The following is a 17,502-nucleotide window of genomic DNA, read 5'->3' on the forward strand; positions in this document are numbered from 1 at the left end:
TACCAAGGGACGAAGAAAAAGAAATCGGATCGAAAAATAATCGGAACAGTCCTGACATTCCTCTAAAAATATTCCCAGGGGCCATGTTACAGGCAGAAAAGAATAAACTCGCTGACTCTGTTCGCTCATCAAAACTTGTTCTGCAATAGGCTCTCGAAAGGCCGTTTGCCCGTCGGGGCAATCGTCACAAACTATTCTGACGGCATGCTATCGGTAAAGGAGACACTTCAGCCGCGGCCACGTTGTTTTATCCGTACCCAAGCACATAGCCCTGGCCTAGAATGTTGTGAGAGCTGCGATTCTTTCTGGTGTCGAGGGGTGTGAAGACTGGCCTCGTCTACCACGTAATAGACTGCCAGCGAGCTGCAGATATATTAGTTCCAGACAGCCACGCAGTCTGTGCAAGCGCTGCGCTGCCGAAAACCAGTAATTGCTTTAAGCCATCAGCAAGGTGTTTTGACGACGCGCGGCTTCGCATTAACACCGTCCACTTATTAATGAGAGGCAGGAGGACAGCAGTACGTTTCACTGAAGCTATAGGATCTAATCTTCATTGAATGCTTATGCTTCTGAATTAACAGCTCGTATAAACAATGCCCAGCTAACCGAGGCAGATGCTTCTATATAAGCTTACGCATATACACCACGACTCACGGGAGCGGTATATCACTAAACAAACATGACTGCAATCAATTCTTGGAACAAGCTCGGCAATTGAGCATTCCTTGTCTACCACGATTGTGTTAGCTGTCCGAACACCTGCCCGGGGATACGATTGCCTTGATGATGCATCAAGAGCCGCTGTGCAACGTAATAATAGAGGTCGTTAACAACATCGGAAACCAGCACCAAGTCTGACTACGCTGTCGAATATTGTTTACAGCCTAACCCCCCTAATTAGTTCGGCCGCGCTCGAGTCAACAGCCGGAAGGCGCACGAAGCCACAGATCAAAAAGGATGCATCATGAGACGGACTCGTACGCCAGCCGACGCGATATCAAAAGGTCCAAAAGATGGACGATCAGGGAATCGAACCCTGGACCACTCACATGCTAAGCGAGTATTATACCACTAAACCAATCGCCCGTTGGATGATCTAGCCCGGACTTGAACCGGAGACCTTCAGTGAATCAGGTGAGGACATCTAGAGATGTTCTCGATCTGTTAGACTGACGTGATAACCAACTACACCACCAGACCAGTTGTTGTTGAGAGCCGTGTGCAAAATGTTACTCTTAGGGCTTGGAGCAAACTATCGTGAGCTAGGCGGAACCTGGCAGGACCGAGGTGGGCGGGTGGATCGCAGGGTTAACGGCTAACTGGCAAAAATCTGGAAGATGGCCATTACATTGGTCCCCAAACGCCGCAAATCTGGACTTTGAGTTAGTGTTAATGAAGGGTCAGCCAACCTTGGATTGGGCCATCTTGTCGTGTCAAGATAAATATTCTTCCCAACCCAATGAGAGACCGATCTTATGATGCCCAGCCGGCATCAGTCAGGAAGTACAAGAGTGGGTACCAATGAGACAGGTGTGGGCAAAGACACAATTAACTATGTTTTATATACCTCACCATACCCGGCATCTTCCGAAGATAGTGGCGGACATAGCTCAGTTGGGAGAGCGTCAGACTGAAGCGGATTTCGATCCAAGAAACTTCATTCAATCAATCTGAAGGTCGTGTGTTCAATCCACACTGGCCGCATCTTCTCTTTTTTGCTTATCGTGGATGTGAAATCCCTGCTTTGTGGGCACTGGCTGAAGACGGTTATTATAGACGGGAAGCTGTGTTTCTGGAAACAAATCTCTCGGCAATTTGCGGCTCAACTGACGGTAACGTGATGGCCGTCCATCTGATACCGGCCCAGGCCGTTTCCTGTGGCTGAGTAGCGTCGAGGAAACAAACTAGGGACGGACGTCTCAGTGAAGAAAGATCAAGCGACGTTGATTGACTATTTTTGTCTCTGTCTATCCGCTTCATCTAGCTGAGCCTTTGAACTACCTTGGGGGATGTCAGGAGGACTCTGTCTGGTCCTGTGCCTGCGTTACTCGTCTGGTCATGCCACTTCACTTGGGATCGGGTTCAGATGCAAAAATTTAAGTGCTTGGTTTTATTTCTGTTTCGGGGAAGCCACGACGCTCGTCGTGTTCTCAGAGAGTAAGTATCCCTGAATAGGCCGATCAACGACTTTAACCACCAACATCAGCCTAATGCAAAGAATGCATGCACTACAGCGTCAGAGCTGGAAGGCGACATCCATGGAAGGCCAGTGCGAACCATTTGACAAAATCTTTGTACGGATCGGCAGCTGCCCGAACCGTCTTGGGTTCTGTCAGCTAGGTAGTCGCCACTGATTTAAAAAAAGAAAAAAAAAAAAGGTCATACGGAATGTTGGACGTGCGCACCTCGGCCTCCGGCAACGGCACCGCTCCTCCGTGGCATCTGGGGTAGAATGTGTTACACTTCAACAAGCTTCTCGAGGGCTGAAAGCCGGATACCGTCTTGGCGAAGCGTGCCTTGCATGGCATGGGAAGCTCCAGAATAAGTCATGAGCACTTCTTGAACTCCATGGCTCGACGGTATCGTGGACGATCCCAAGGCGGGGCTTCTGGAGAACGAGAACGACGACCAGGAACAGGCTGGGAGGCTGTAGTTGTGGTGACCCTGTCTGGCTACGCGTCATACACCCCAAAAGTTGCTGGAGCCGGGTCTCTTAAAGCATAGTTTATTACCGTGGAGATTCATACATTTACCTTTTCGCTTGAAGATACAAGGGCACACGCGGCCACCACGAGAGAGGCATCTGACTTGGAAATCCAGTGGAAGGTCAGCAGCCAATCTCTCTGCGGTAGCGGCAGCAAAAGGGTCTGTTGTTATTAGGATATACTAAAGATTACATAGTAAGGGTGGAGTTAACTGGTAACGATGACAGGTAGGGAAACAAGCTAAGCATTTGAGGTTGCCGGCTATTCCTGCCGTCACGGACAATGATCCTTGTAGCTATTCTTGGACATCATTCTTGGCAGGCCATGCGTTTTCTCTACGAGTCGCAGTTGTCGAAGCATTGACTTCCGTGGACTGTAAACGTTACTCCGAAGAGCACAGATTTCAGAGTGCAGATTTGGCCTGTCGCAAGGAGCGGGGAAGTAGCGACGATACCCCAGGAAGAACGGCGATGGCGACGCCCATAACCATGCCCATTGTGAGAGGCCCCTAACGGCATGTTCCGAGACACAGGGCTGTGTGGAAGCCATGGGATGCTTGGACTTCGTCACAATGGTCGTGGGAAGCGATTCAAGCGAAGCCCTCGTACAAACAAGACATCTAACTGTTGGAACGGAACGGGGCAGGCTTTTGAGTTTAGAGCTTGGCTTGCAGGAGATCTATGGGGGTTAGTCGAGATGGAAATCTCGGGTCTTGCCAGAGACGTTGCATCGGAAAGAGATGGTGAACAGAATCATGTACGGGCCGGACTCCGAGAGGGGGGATAAATCTAGGCAAGCTGCGAAGAAGCTTACAATGAAGCGTGTAGTTAGTTGTTGTTGTTGATGTACTAGTAGGCGGCGCTTCGAGAAGGTGGGTTGGGGGGTAAGAAGATGGCGGAGATGGGACGAATGTGGAGGGATTACGCTACACTAACAATTTCTGGCGCGTCTCGGCCAGCAAGCGAGCCGAGAAAGCCCCTGTCGAGCCTGCATCCGTGCCAGAAGGGGCAGGTGGGGATTATATATGTGTGTATTTTATTGGTTGATAAGGTGGTGAAGCACCTAGTGGCCCTCTCAGGCTATATAGAATCGGCCCCCTAAGGAGGAGAGCTGAGGGAGAGCTTACCTAACGCAAATGCCTCACTCTCCTGGACAGGAACGTTAGTTGTTAAGAAAAAGTGTTACAGACCATTTTTAATTGAACAGCACAACGAGTTTCTGATTCGTTGGTTGGCTTCCCGACATAAGATACTAGTCGAGCAGGATGGCAATCAAGGAATCCAAAGCGAACTAAAGAAAACATGAATAAAAACTAACAAATAGTTTCCAAACACTTTGCCACATCAACGCAAGTGCGATTGATGGAATCCAAACATCCGTCCCAGTCAGCGGCAGCTGATGTTTGGGGCTTTTTTTTTTTTTTTTACGCCTTTGAGGCACGGGTGGGCAGCAAGCTAAAATCCGGAGGTGGCTACTCCCGAACGACTCCTGTTGACCATCCTTGTTTCAGATGCGCCTGGCAAGTTGGCGAAACCGCCAGAGACGCCCAAGGAAGCAGAAGTCGATCACGTCCCAGTCAGTCCAAACTCCCAAACCCTACGAATTTCAACCAGGTGCCCGGCCCAAGGCCCAAGGCCCCAGGCCCCAAGCCCCGGGACAAGCTTAGCTTGATCTTGCACTCGTCCTCCTGTGCCTCCGGCTGGTCCCCCCCTAGGCCCTTCGATGGGAGGTCGGGGTTGCTTGTTTTGTGTCTTGGTATTGCTGTCGGGAAGAGAGCGGGAACAGTCCTGCTTTGCGTTGCATGTCGTCTGTGTTTCTTGTGTGTGCACTTGCGTGCGCTGTTACGCCTGAGGTGCAATGCAAGCAAGCAAGCATCGATTGCCGGATTTTACCCTTTTGTTGTTACTCTTCTTCCTTTGTTGGTTTTTTTCTCGTCCTTAACTCTTCTGTTTCTTCTTTTTGCTGTTGTCTGGTTCCCGCCTCCTTTGTTTCTTGTTCTTGTTTCTTCTCGAACTCGAAGCCTTTTTGATTAAAAATCATATCGCATTCAACCAGAGAAACACTATAGACACGGCTCGACGATAACGGCACTGGACGGCGCTTGAAGTAAAGAGAAAGGGGGAAAAGAAAAGATAGCGACGGGAAACGGACGGGGACGCGCCCAAAGCAATTTGGAATCTCGACAATCAACATCCGTTACCCGAAATCATTCCCGTTCCTGGACTGGAGGACTGCTTTTTTTATATCATTGTCGCATTTTCAACCTCCCACAGGGCCTGGCTGGTAATCTTTGATTCTAATGGCCAATGTTCTGGGCACATATTTGAGAAACTCTACTTTCTTTCACGCCTTCCGGAGGTCTCATCACTAGACGACTTACTTCTTTCTTGCGTTGATCTCGGTTGCGACGTCGGCGTTGCACTATTTCGTTGGCACTTCCGATTTGATACCCGGTTAGACTTGTTTTGAGGATCGATCCTCGTTCTTTCTCTACCAGACCCCAGAGATTCATCCCAATGAATCGATCGACTACGATGTCGTCCATGCCAATGGAGCTCAATTTGCCCCAGGTGGTACCCGGGGGCAAACACATCAGCTATTATGTCGCTGTCAGCGCGATACTAGTAGTGGCTTGGGTTTTTCAAACACGAAAACAGAAGCTGTCAATACCATTCTACAAGGCCGCCAAGACGAAATGGATGTTCGATGCCGAGACCTTGATTCGCGACAGTTATAGCAAGGTAGTGTCTTCAAGTCTGTTTTTGTGAGCGCTGCTAACCTTACAAAGTTCCGCGACACCGTTTATCAGATCAAGGCGACGGAGGGCCTACAGGTGCTGATTCCTGCAAAGCTCATTGGCGAACTGAGGAGTCTGCCCGAAGAGGTTCTGAGCGCAACCGAAGCCGTAGATGAAGCCATGTTAAGTCGATATACCAACTTTACGCTAGGCCATCATGCCGACTTGCTCTCTACGCTTGTCCGTTGTAAGCTATCGCAGAATCTGGCCAGGCTCGTGCCTCAACTCAAAGGCGAACTTGAATACGTCGTAGCTACTGAGTTTCCTGACTGCAAGGGTATGTCTTGATCCGAATCGAATCTTCTGCCACGCCCGCTGACAAGTTTAGACTGGACACCGGTAAAGTTCCAGCCGTTTGCGTTACGAGCCATCGCACGAATCAGTGGCCGGGCTTTTGTCGGAGCCGACATCAACCGCCAGGAAAAGTGGATGGATATCAGTGTCAACTTTGCAATTCATGTCTTCGTCGCCGTTGTCAAGATGCAGCTGTTCCCCGAATGGGCGCGGCCGGTTGCCCAATACATGGTCTCGGAGTTGGGGCAGATTCGGAAGGATATTGACCTCGCCAGCGACATGTTGAAACCAGTCATCGAGGAGCGTCTCCGCGACTTGGAGATGCCCGACTATGAACAAGCACCTGACGACCTTATCCAATGGCTAGTGGAGGCACTACCGGTGGAGGAGAAGACAGACATCAGAGCCCAAGCACATTTGCAGCTCATCCTGGCGGCTGCATCGATCCACACGACTAACAATCTCGTCACTGACTGCATTTATGACCTTGCAGCCAACCCCGACGCCCAAGAGATGTTGCGTGAGGAGGCACGCCAAGTACTGGAGGTTGAACATGGGTGGGCCAAGAAAGAAAGTATGGCCAAGCTAAAGAAGCTGGACAGCTTCATGAAGGAGACCCAACGCCTTGCCGGCAATATCAGTGAGTTTCTTCCCATGCTATGCGGAGGTTTCCTTGCTGACAGTCGTAGCCTCCTTCATCCGTAAAGTCATCAAGCCCATCGATTTATCCGACGGCACCCACCTGCCCCCCGGCACCAAGCTGCTGGCACCACAGGCCGGCATCTCGCACGACGAGCGTTATTTCGAGAACCCGGATCAATTTGACGCATTGAGATTCTATAAGCTACGACAGAAGTCCGACGAGGACGCAAACAGGTGGCAGTTCACCAGCATCAGCGACACCAACATGAACTTCGGCGCCGGCAAGCATGCGTGCCCGGGCAGGTTCTTTGCAGGAAACGAAATCAAGATGATCTTGGCGTACTTTCTGCTCAACTATGACATAAAGCTCAAGGAAGGAGAAACGCGCCCAAAGCCCACGGTTATGGTTATGAGCAAGTCACCAGATCCTAATGCGGAAGTACTCTTCCGGCGGCGAACAGCAGCGTAAGCAATTGTGGATCAAAAATACCGCACAGCATCATTCTCAAGAGGGAAAATAAGCAATAATTCAAAATATATCATGAACAGTATTTTGTGCACACTAGCACATATTTCCAGTGTCGGGGCCTGGAGCTCTTGGGTATTGGATAGGCCAATTGGAGGCCACTACCCACGGAGGAGATACCACTGTACATTAGAAAACCACATATTTACCTGCTTGTATCGAGTAAGCGACATTTAGAGGCGCAAGAAATCATTTAGTATGTATGCAATCACTTAGACTCAAGGGTCAATATATGAGATGTCCGCATAGTCAGTCAGGGTGTTGACATTGCCGTAGTGCCGCGTGTGGACCATAATCGGCAAATCGAACAGAATGGGCATCAACCGCCTTGTTGGCTCAGTGGTAAAGCGCCTCACTAGTAATGAGGAGATCGGGTGTTCGATTCACCCACGAGGCATGATGATTGACGGCTCGCGACTGCGAGTGAGTGATCAGATAGGCTCATTCGTAGTTGTGATGTTATTTTGCTTTCTCGTCGACTTTCATTTTTGTCCGTGCTTTTCTGGTTATAAGTTACAACCCAATAACAAAGGTTATTTTTGATCGATATTACCTTTCAACCATTCAACGTCAACTGACGCTCTCTCTCCACTTATTCTACTTCTTCACAGCAACCATAGCCGCTTGCTCATAAGCACTTGCTCTTTCTTGTAAACACCTAGCAGCTTCACTGCCTCATAGCCAAGCCACTTTCGGTTGGTTACCTGCAGCCAGGGACACGCCGAAAGAAGGTACAAAAATGGGTCTAGAATTGAAGTGCGTCTCTTGCAGCAGCAGCAGCGACAACTAGCTGATCCATCTGCTCGGGTTCGTAGGGCTGGAGAGTAAATGGGTTGGGCTAATCAGGGTAACTTCCTTCGTAGGTGGCCAGAATGAATGCATCACAACTGCCATTCAACCCTGTGCGGGTTTTGCAACTGTGTTGCCCAGGTTCAGAGTTGACCACCGCAATGGCGACAGATAATAATGACAAGGCCAGATTTTGCTCAGCCAACTCGGGCAAAACTCCAAGGATCCTCCTCCATTCTGCACTAAAGAGCGACAGGCGCAATCGCCAAATCCCTTGCCTGCTTAAATCAGGCTGCGCATCAACGCCTCATAACACACCATGACGACGCACACCACCATCACGTTCTCGAAGCAGCAAAACCCACGGCTCGATCCTATCCATCCGCCGGGGCCTGCCGTCGGCAGTGACGGCTGAACGTGGCATCCATCACCAGACCTGTGACCCCATCTAATCATAATGGAATTTCAACGTTTCAAAGAAACAATATCCCCTTTTGGAATTACAATGTTTCTCAGCCCTGTGTCCCATGGAATTCGTCCTCTGCAAGGCAACCGTAATCTTTTGACGCCTCCGTCAGCCGCAACGTAAATTCCAACAGTAGAAATCCAAACTGACCGCTTTTTTAATGCCAAAATGCTAGTTGATTGGGTGTTTTGTTTGTAGAATCCTGGTTAGCCTTGTTCTATCGACAACACTCGCAGTGGTTGCAAAACCCCCTCTCCCCCTCTCTTTCCCTGCTTGGCAGCCTGGCATGTGAGGAGGCAGCTCATCTAATTTGCCCAGCCGACTTGCCCGGAAGAAAAGAGTCAACACACACACAAACTCACTCAGGACTGAAGCGACCAACCCCGCGTCGAATGCCTGAGTCCCATGAGGGACATGCTATGCAGCCGAGAGGAAATCTCTTGCGCGTTTGGAAAAATCACATGTTGTCTTCTTTCTCTGCTCCCGCATCTATGACTCTTTGCAGAACAGCCTGCATTAGCCCTGTCAGATAGCACTCATGTACCCGATACCTCCGTCGGCCGTCCTCGCCGTGGCTCGTCCCGAGCGTGTGCGTGGGGATTTTGGCATCCCGCGCGCTAGGCCAAAAGAGACGGTGAGCTGAGGTTCGATCTAACAGCTCTTCCCAGCAAAGCCAGAAAGCTGTGTGACTGCCTCAACGAGATGCTCTCATGACTCTCGCTTCGTCGAAGGTATGGTGACACCAACTAAAATAGTAATCCTCATGTTTCCTCTACAATAAATAAATACATGGGTCAATCCGTTGCTGTAGTCTCAAGGCGCCTGTCCATCAACAATGAGACAGGGCCTAAAAAGGGTATCATAGTGCCACCCAGAAGACAAACGAAACCAACCAAAAGAGAAGACACAATACGACGTCTAATACGACCCAAAAAGCTATCTATCTGTCCCGGTCTGTGTTTAGGTATCGTAATATCCGTGTCGACCCCAACGCCCAGCCAGACATGACCCAATCATTCAACCCATACCGTGCTTGCCAACTCCCTAAAGTAGACTGCACTCTCGACAAAGAAAATTTAGAAAACCGCCGTCATTGTACTGGCATCCTCCGGAGCTGCCTTTAAGGAACCCGGGGGATGATAGTCAGTTTTGAGTGAGATGGAAGTCTGCACCAAGGGGCTTCCATTTTCCTGTGACGGAACGCCCTCTATTGTGACAGGCCCGAAGAAGTCATCTGGAGATTTGACAGCACCATCCTTCCACCAGTAGAATAGAACATCTTGCTGCCACCTGCGCCTGTTTCCAATTCTTAACCTCGTTGTATGAACAAACGTTGCATACAAAACTTCAACCGCTAGAGGAGACGTTCTCAAATGGTGTAAAAGCCACCGAGTGACGAAATCGGGCTTGTTGTTTTCTTTGGATTCAATCAACAGCTTGGAAATTTGATATTCTTTTTTTGCCGTAGACAAACGCGCTTCCCTTATGGGGTCGTCCAACGGAAGTTCCATAGCGGCTGCTAGCTCACTGTGAACCGTCAAGGGTTTCGCTCGAAGCACGTGGTCTGGGCAGGACAAGATGTCTGGAAATTTGTCGTGTGCGAGGCTTTCCGATTGAGGCCAGATATCGTCCAGTTCAAGATCTTCCCCAATATCGGGATCAAGAGCGTAAGCTATCCTAAAAGGAGGATGCTTCTTCATCACCCCCCTTTCTTCGCACATCTGTCGGAGCCGCGCAACTTCGTCGGCGAGGCGATCGACATCATTCCGCTTTATGCCTTCCTCTTCCTGGAAGCTAGCCAGGAATTCCATTTCTTCATTACTCGGCTGCCTCCCAACAGACTTTCTGACTTTAGCTTCGTACGAATATTGCTCAAAGGTACGTAGGAGGTCCTCGTGCTCTTCCTTGGCATTGTCCAAGTCTCCGATGGCAGATACGAGATCTTGCCATAGCGGATGAGCATCGTCGGCTCTGTGACGAGAAATTCCCTTTAGCTCGTATGGCATGTTCCGGCTGTCTTCTTGCTCCTCTGCTTCCGAATCGTCCGTATCGGTTTCAGATTCATCTCTCATGCTCCCTGCTACCAAGAGGCTGAAAAACCGTGTCTCAATATTATTGAGCTCTTCCTCTTGTTCGTCAAGAGTGATCTCACGTGTTTCATATGCTGACTCCAAACAGTGATACTCAGTGCGGAGAGATTGCATTTTGACAAAGTTAATGTCTAAAGCCTCCTGGGTCGTTCCCAGCACTCCTTGTCGACCCTTCACAAGCACTGGGCGGATCAAGTTCATGAAGACATTGTCAGCATCGTCCTTTTCTTCACGTAATTTGCGAAGAGCTCTGCGCATTCCAGCCATTTCCTGCTTTATATTGTAGAGATTCTGCCGGCGCTCTTTCAACTGTACCCATAGCTTCTGAATGGTGCTGTCTGTCGATGAGCCTGTGGACGCTAAGGATGACGCGTCGGACTCCAGACTGGGGACGGGGCTTTGAGAGCGCTCTAGACGCGACACTTTTTGTGCAATCTGGCCTGTCACCCTTTTCCTCTTCTGGTCTGTTGATTGACGCAGTCGGACAGTTGGCATTAGCGGTGGAAACGACATGCTGTTTTGCTGCTCAAAGTAGTCGTTTTCTTCATCTAAATTGGCACCTATGACGGAGCCGTTGGTATCTTGCCATGATGCCAATGGAAGGGAAACGGGGGGTGTAAAATCATGAACATGAGCGTTCAGAACCCCTTTCGCCCCGAAGCCTGTCCGGGGTGGATATGGTGGTGGCGGCGGGGGCGGTGGATGAGGGAACGGTGGTCTTGTCGGCCGACTGCCCGGAGGCGGCGGCGGAGGCGGCGGCGGAGGAGGAGGAGGAGGAGGAGAAGGCGACCTGGAAGGCATATTCCAACCTGAACGGCCATAGCGGGGCGGAGAACGTGGTGCGGACGCTCCCTGTGTTGGTGAACCTTTATGAGGTCGATAGAGTGTATCTGCATCGGAATTCATCTTCGGTGATTGAGGGGCGTTCGACGAGCCGACGGAGGCTCTGTCTGTCCACATCGAAAGCGTTGAAATGGGCGGTGGCAGCAGCAGCGGATGCAGGTCCGGGTTGAACTCGATGCGATTCTTCGTAGGCGTTGCGTCGGATGACATGTCATAGTTGTCGGGAGAGCCATGTCCTGACGGACTTGGCGGTAATGACAGATTGCTACGAGGCAACGCTGTGGTAGCCATAGTGAAAGGCTATGGTGCGTACTGGTCGTGATACTGTTCCATTCTCCGAGGCGGCTGGTATTTGGACAACAATGGTAGTCAAAGTTACGAAGAAGTCAAGAACTTGCAACGATGGATATGGGCAGACCGACTCCTTGCTCTGGACTTGAAAAGTGAAGCAAACGACTCCAACATGATTTCCGGTCTGCCGCCCTGCCATGCAAACTGGCTAATGAGATCCATGCTTGGGTGATCCTTATGTGCGACACACAACCGACGCTGACCAAAGGCCGTTGACATGCTGGGTGCCACCTGAGCAATGTTCGGTAAATGGGTCCACCTTCCTCCCGCGCACTAGTAACGCCCTCCCCCCTTGCTCACCACTCGAGGTGGAGCCAGCCCAGAGGTTTCGCTGTTGTTCTCTGTTCAAAGCTCTTATGGGGCCATCTGTATCCACTGACAGAGGGACACACTGAACTCCACTACGGATGCCAAATGGTAAAGAGTCACTTGCAACTACACAAGTATACGTCCCGCACCTCTTAGCGCGGGGTCATCTTGGAGCTCCCTCTGTCACTGGTGGAACCACCCACACCAAAACACCACAACCGGAACAGATGCCACAGCCTGATTTCCCTCGTTGCTATTCCTCCAACCCTCGACTTGTACCAATACCGCCAATTCAATCAGGCTGCGCCAGTGGCCCCCCAGGGGTCGGGCCTTCATACAGCAGGGGTGTTGTCGTCTGGGTTGCACACACCTAGTGTAGAACGAGAGCTCCGGGGTCACTTGGAAAGGCCTCCCCACACGGCACGGGAAGCTGCCCATTTCTTTTGTCACCTTCTCCACGTGGAGTGAGATACTCGCACCGATGGAGAATGAGATATCTTATCAAGGATGGGACTCGGGAAGAAATACCAAATGTGCCGTTCCACACCCTCCACGTCTTCCGTCTCGCTCGTTAGCTTCCGTCTCTCTTCCTCTCCCACCCTCTCTTCCAGCCTTCCGTTCCCCCTCCCACTTGGAATTCAACTTTTGCTATGCAAGAGGATGCAGACCCTCTGCTGAACCTCATGCCACCACATCCCACTGCGAGTCCTCGCCAGTAAGATCTGTCAACGGACGTCACGCGTAACTGCGGAGTGCTACCACCAATTAGGCGGGCCTCTGGCGCATTTATCCTCTGCACGACCCCGACGTTTCGAGGGCTGATTTACCTTTCGACGTCTGATTGTCTCTTGTCTCCGAATGAGGCTCAAGTAGTAATTCTTTCTAAGCTTGTTCACCTCCCCCCAAACGTAGCCTACTGCGGTGAGCTCCTCCATAGGATCGACATCTAACCCAGGGGCCTTCGAAGTGTAGACCCGCAATGCCACCATGCCTAAACATAGCTCGTCCAGGAAGCAACAATCAAGACATGATGAAGGCGGCGAAAGCACGTGGAGTGAATGGGTCTGGTCTCCAGAGCATGGCAGATACTACTGCTATCGCATAACGCGAAGTGGTAAGGTGACAGATAAAATGTGTGGTCCAGGCGGCAGCTGATAGCCATAGGTGAGCACGAATACCAATGGGGCAACGCAGAGACGGAATCGCACGATGCGGCGACTCCACGCCAACAAGCGGACATACCTGTAGACGATATCACGCAAGGAATGGAGAACCTCGAGATATTAGGGCGTGCCGACAGTGATTATACCGAGGGTAATTATGGCGACGGTGGTTACGATTACGCCTACGGGTCGCCAGCCGGGAATAGTGGTGGTAAGCTGCTTCGGCAAGCTGTAGTTCCGTTGCTGACATATACCGCAGAAGCTACGCACAAAAATTCAAAGAGCATGCCTAGCCGCTCCAAAGGCAAAGCCGTCGACTATGACAGCCTACAGGATAGCGGCGGACCTGAGCCCGAACCCGAAGAAGCACCGCCCTTAGACCCCTTTTATGGGGCAAAGACGGAAACAGAAGAACCGAATGGTTACGAAGTAGAAATACCAACGCAGAACCCAGAGCGTATGTATGAAGACTGCCAACAGCCAAGAGCCAAAGATTGATCTCAGACAGTTTTCCCCTCGGGCACAAGCCAAAGCGGTGACTATCATGGCTCCAGTCGTTATGGATCGAACCAGCCGAACGGATATGGTAATGGTAAGCTGCCCAATATATGACATGGATTGTACTGACGATGACAGAAGACTTAAACGACGCAACTAATGCGGCACCAAACTATACGGCTGAGGAAACACCGGCCCAGGATTATGCGGAGTCGTCCAACGACAGTGCATACGGTAGGAGTCGTGATAATTCTACCGGTATTGGTCCACGCTAAATGTAACAGCGCCTTATCCTTCCCACTCCGACGGAGACGCGGGCTCACTGACGCCAACTGTCACCGACGATGAACAACCTCTCCACATCAGTGGGACCGATGGAGATCACGAACAACTAGACCCGAGTGAGGCTTCCCTCTCCCCGTGTTAAACATTAGCTAACCAATAGCAGGGTATAAGATCGAGCGGTCGACCAGATTCGAGCCCGGAATGGTGAGCTCGAAGATGAGATATCTTTTCTTTCGCTAACCTCGCCAGATTTTCAAAATTCTCTGGCCGGAGCCTTTTGGTGGCAACCCCAATTACCAAGGCGCAGTACCAACCGAGACAAAGTCATTCGCGGGTCTATACGGCGAACCATTTTATGTTGGAATCCGACGATTTGTTGTTGTTGCCAACGATGATGGGCACTGCACATGCGTGTAAGTTATATCAAACACGAAAATTTGATCTTAACTGACTAATCCAGGCCAATTTTCACGTATGGTGGCAAGGGATGCAACAAATGGGGCGTCAAACCTCTCAAGCATGGCATCATTTACGGAGGTCACAAGGCTCACTTTGCGGCGAATGAGCCAAAACTTGGATTCAAGGAAGTGAAAGCCAAACTATATGACGGAGAGAAGCTTCAGAAAGAGTCTCGCGTCAACTACGCGAAGCTCGTCACCGTGGAGCACAACGTCAAAGTCCTCTTTATCGGCCGCATTGTCAAAGAGAACATGCGTACCTTTAAGAAAGCAGTGGATACCTGCTGGGGGCAGAAGAAGCATGGCCAGGCATACTGGAATGAGTAAGCAGGCAATCTGCCTGAAAACGTTTTACGCCATCGTAACATCGTGGCGACGACTTACTTTACAATTAATTATACGTTGTAGGGCAGGCAAGCTGTCCTCCCAGGCACGATGGATAACGAATCTTGCTGGAAGCCAGCAAAGTTTCACGTTTCAATCCTCACGACGATTAACGATTGTGTTTTATTATTTTTGGGGGGCAAAGTAGTGACAGTGGCTGCAACAAGCCGCAGCAACAGCAACACGGAACCAGGCCATGGGAGAATGAATCTCTGGATCTCCTTTTATCATTAGTTACTATCTATTAGGTATTATCATATCAAAGACCATTGTTATCAGTATAAAAACGACCAATCGGTTCTCACTAACTACAACATTGCTGCGCCTCAATTGTGCAAGCGTTCCTTGCATTAATTACACTGAAGTATTGCACATCTTGAAGAGTCCAAAATGCTGTGAAACTTTTAGACCCCACGTTCAGGGGATGGTGGGCCGGTGAATCTGGGGGAGCTAACTGACAGCCGAGGCTCGGTATCTTCTCCCCCGCAAACGTCATTAACCAGGGTTTGTGTGTGTCTCCTTTCTGGGCTATAATATTGGACACCCGTCCACCACAACCCTACTTCAACAATTGCCCATTAACCGCAGAGGAGAAGTAAGAGAAGAACAAAATGGCCGAAGCACAGCTGGAAGATTTCCCGTCGCTCTTCTCCCTCAAGGGAAAGGTCGCCGTCGTGACCGGCGGCTCCCGCGGTCTGGGTCTCCACGCCGCCTCTGCGTACGTTAACTTTTCCCTTTCATGGTCAAAGTATACTCCGCTGACGACTGCAGTTTCCTCCAAGCAGGGGCTTCCAAGGTCTTCATCTCATCCCGCAAGGCGAAGGCCTGCGAAGAAGCCTGCAATGCGCTCAACGCCATTCCGAACCGCAGCCCCGGCGCCGTCGCGATTCCCATTGCCGCCGACGCGGCATCAATCAAGGGCGTCGAGCACCTCCTTGCCGAGGTCAAGAAGCATACGGATAAGGTTGACATCCTGTTTGCCAATGCGGGCGCTACATGGGGAGAGGCTTTCGACACGCATCCCGACAGCGCGTTTGCCAAGGTCATGGACCTGAATGTCAAGGGCGTCTTCAACACGATCCGCCTGTTTACTCCGCTCCTGGAAAAGGCCGGCAACACCAACGACCCGGCTCGCGTCATCATTACGGCTTCAGTGGCGGGTCTCGGTATCGGCACTCTCGGAAAGCAAGGCACGTACGGCTACAGCGCGAGCAAGGCGGCTGTCATTCACCTCGGCAGAAATCTGGCTCTGGAGCTGGCCCCGAGACATATCACTGTCAACTCGATCGCTCCGGGCTTCTTCCCCAGCAAGATGTCAAATGGTCTCTTGGAAATGTCCGGGGGAGCTGACCAGATCGGCAAGGGCAACCCCATGGGCCGTCTTGGAAAGCCGGAGGATATTGCGGGCGCCGTGGTCTACCTCGCCAGCCGTGCTGGGTCTTATGTCAATGGCGAGGTGATTGCAATTGATGGAGGATCACTGTGGAAGCGCGGGGAGCTGAATTTGTCTAAGCTGTAGAACATGGAACAAATGTGTATAATTTTGTCTTTCCATCATACCACACCACATGGCCGTAAAACAAGAGACCTTATTGCCTTGGCTTTCGTGCTACCCAGAAACTTGCCCTGTATGTTGTTGACAGCATGCTCTCGCGGTCGTGGATGTAAGGTGCCTCGATGCCTGTTTCACGCTTTTCAACTACGAATCCGATCTTTTCTACCAATGCCATGACCTCATCATCACTCAGTTCAAAGCTTCCGGGGTCGGCAATGCCTGATGAGTTGGTGTAGTCGTGCTCCCCGTCACCGTCTGTATCACGACCGTGGTTACCAGGGGCATTGTTCTCGAAATGCCACAGCAGCGGACCAAAGTTGATGAGCACGCCCCCAGGACGCAGACAGTGATATATAGCCTCAAGGTACCGCACTAGATTTGGCGCGGTGTCGAGGAAGAAGACAGTAGCTACGGCGTCGTAGGTGTCGGCGTGGTCGGCGTCAGCGTACAGGCACAAAAAGTCCGCAGCACACATGGCCATGGATCCCACCGATGGGCCTGCAACAGCAAGTTCCGTGGCGGGATGTATGTCAGGGACCGCATAGCTCCTCAGGTGATTAGTTCGTGTGCGGTGGTTGGAGAAGGTGTGCACCCAAGGGTAGATTGTGTGCTGGCCAGCTCTTGCCGTGCAGTTGAGAATGTACGAAGAGGCGAGGAGCTGGTGGTATGAGATCTCGTTGCCCTCAGCATCGTGGCCGGACCGACAAAGATCAAAAACAAGGCGACCTAGACCTGCCCCAGGCACAAGCACCTTCAAGGGGCTGGAATCCGAACGACCCTCGCGCTCACGGTTGACAGCATCCAGCACAGGGCCATAGCATACGCGGCGCTCCTCTGCTCCCTCTGCAGACCAGTCACGGAAGAACTGACGGAGGGTGCTCCGGGCTTTGTCGGTGTCACTGTGCTTGGCCACACCCACCCACTCATGGGGCATCTTCGGTTCCGCCTCGTCAGCCTCGACGATGTGGAACGACCGCAAGCCATTGTGGGCAATTGCTCTGGCAAGCTGTGCGTTGGCGTCTATTGCTTCATCGGTGCGCTCCAACGTGTCGAGGAAGTTAAAAGGTGCCGCTGCTAGCATCTGCCAATGGGCTTGGGGCAGTGCGTAGAAGGACTGCCTTCTTAGGTGAGTAACGTTGAAGTGAGCTACCTTGGCATATTGGCTGGGTAAATGAGTCAGTCTTCACTCTTCAGGGCGCACATGGAGGAGCTCACAGGAACGAGTCTAGTGCGCAGAATATGACCTTGGTCTCCTCCGGGTCCTCGGTTGTGTTCTCCATGCCGCTCCATTGCTCATCGTTTGCCATCTTGGGACGTTGGCGGTGCGTGACACAATCTTTTCAAAGC

General features: G+C 51.3%; 5 protein-coding genes across 5 annotated transcripts; 3 read left to right on the forward strand and 2 right to left on the reverse strand.

Annotated features, from left to right (window-relative positions):
- Positions 1-5,221: 5,221 nt before the first annotated feature.
- CTRU02_211934 (cytochrome p450) lies at positions 5,222-6,907 on the forward strand (the record flags this gene model as incomplete). Its single annotated transcript, XM_036725586.1, has 4 exons — positions 5,222-5,446; positions 5,494-5,779; positions 5,825-6,436; positions 6,486-6,907. 4 exons carry the CDS (start codon positions 5,222-5,224, stop codon positions 6,905-6,907), a joined length of 1,545 nt encoding a protein of 514 aa, XP_036582791.1.
- A 2,388-nt stretch (positions 6,908-9,295) lies between these two features.
- CTRU02_211935 (uncharacterized protein) lies at positions 9,296-11,443 on the reverse strand (the record flags this gene model as incomplete). The annotated part of the gene is made up of 1 exon (XM_036725587.1): positions 9,296-11,443. One exon carries the CDS (start codon positions 11,441-11,443, stop codon positions 9,296-9,298), a length of 2,148 nt encoding a protein of 715 aa, XP_036582792.1.
- A 1,356-nt stretch (positions 11,444-12,799) lies between these two features.
- CTRU02_211936 (uncharacterized protein) lies at positions 12,800-14,543 on the forward strand (the record flags this gene model as incomplete). The annotated part of the gene is made up of 9 exons (XM_070205743.1): positions 12,800-12,926; positions 12,977-13,186; positions 13,235-13,432; positions 13,484-13,567; positions 13,615-13,707; positions 13,758-13,874; positions 13,922-13,962; positions 14,008-14,171; positions 14,219-14,543. 9 exons carry the CDS (start codon positions 12,800-12,802, stop codon positions 14,541-14,543), a joined length of 1,359 nt encoding a protein of 452 aa, XP_070060556.1.
- Positions 14,544-15,211: 668 nt separating this feature from the next.
- On the forward strand, positions 15,212-16,119 carry CTRU02_211937 (rhamnolipids biosynthesis 3-oxoacyl-[acyl-carrier-protein] reductase; the record flags this gene model as incomplete). The annotated part of the gene is made up of 2 exons (XM_036725589.1): positions 15,212-15,318; positions 15,372-16,119. The coding sequence occupies 2 exons, from the start codon at positions 15,212-15,214 to the stop codon at positions 16,117-16,119; spliced, it is 855 nt and encodes a 284-aa protein (XP_036582794.1).
- A 70-nt stretch (positions 16,120-16,189) lies between these two features.
- Positions 16,190-17,462, reverse strand: CTRU02_211938 (methyltransferase family; the record flags this gene model as incomplete). The annotated part of the gene is made up of 2 exons (XM_036725590.1): positions 16,190-17,318; positions 17,371-17,462. 2 exons carry the CDS (start codon positions 17,460-17,462, stop codon positions 16,190-16,192), a joined length of 1,221 nt encoding a protein of 406 aa, XP_036582795.1.
- Positions 17,463-17,502: the final 40 nt, after the last annotated feature.

The sequence above is a fragment of the Colletotrichum truncatum genome (genome assembly GCF_014235925.2).
Source record: "Colletotrichum truncatum strain CMES1059 chromosome Unknown Contig_0008, whole genome shotgun sequence".
Taxonomy (NCBI): Eukaryota; Fungi; Ascomycota; class Sordariomycetes; order Glomerellales; family Glomerellaceae; genus Colletotrichum; species Colletotrichum truncatum.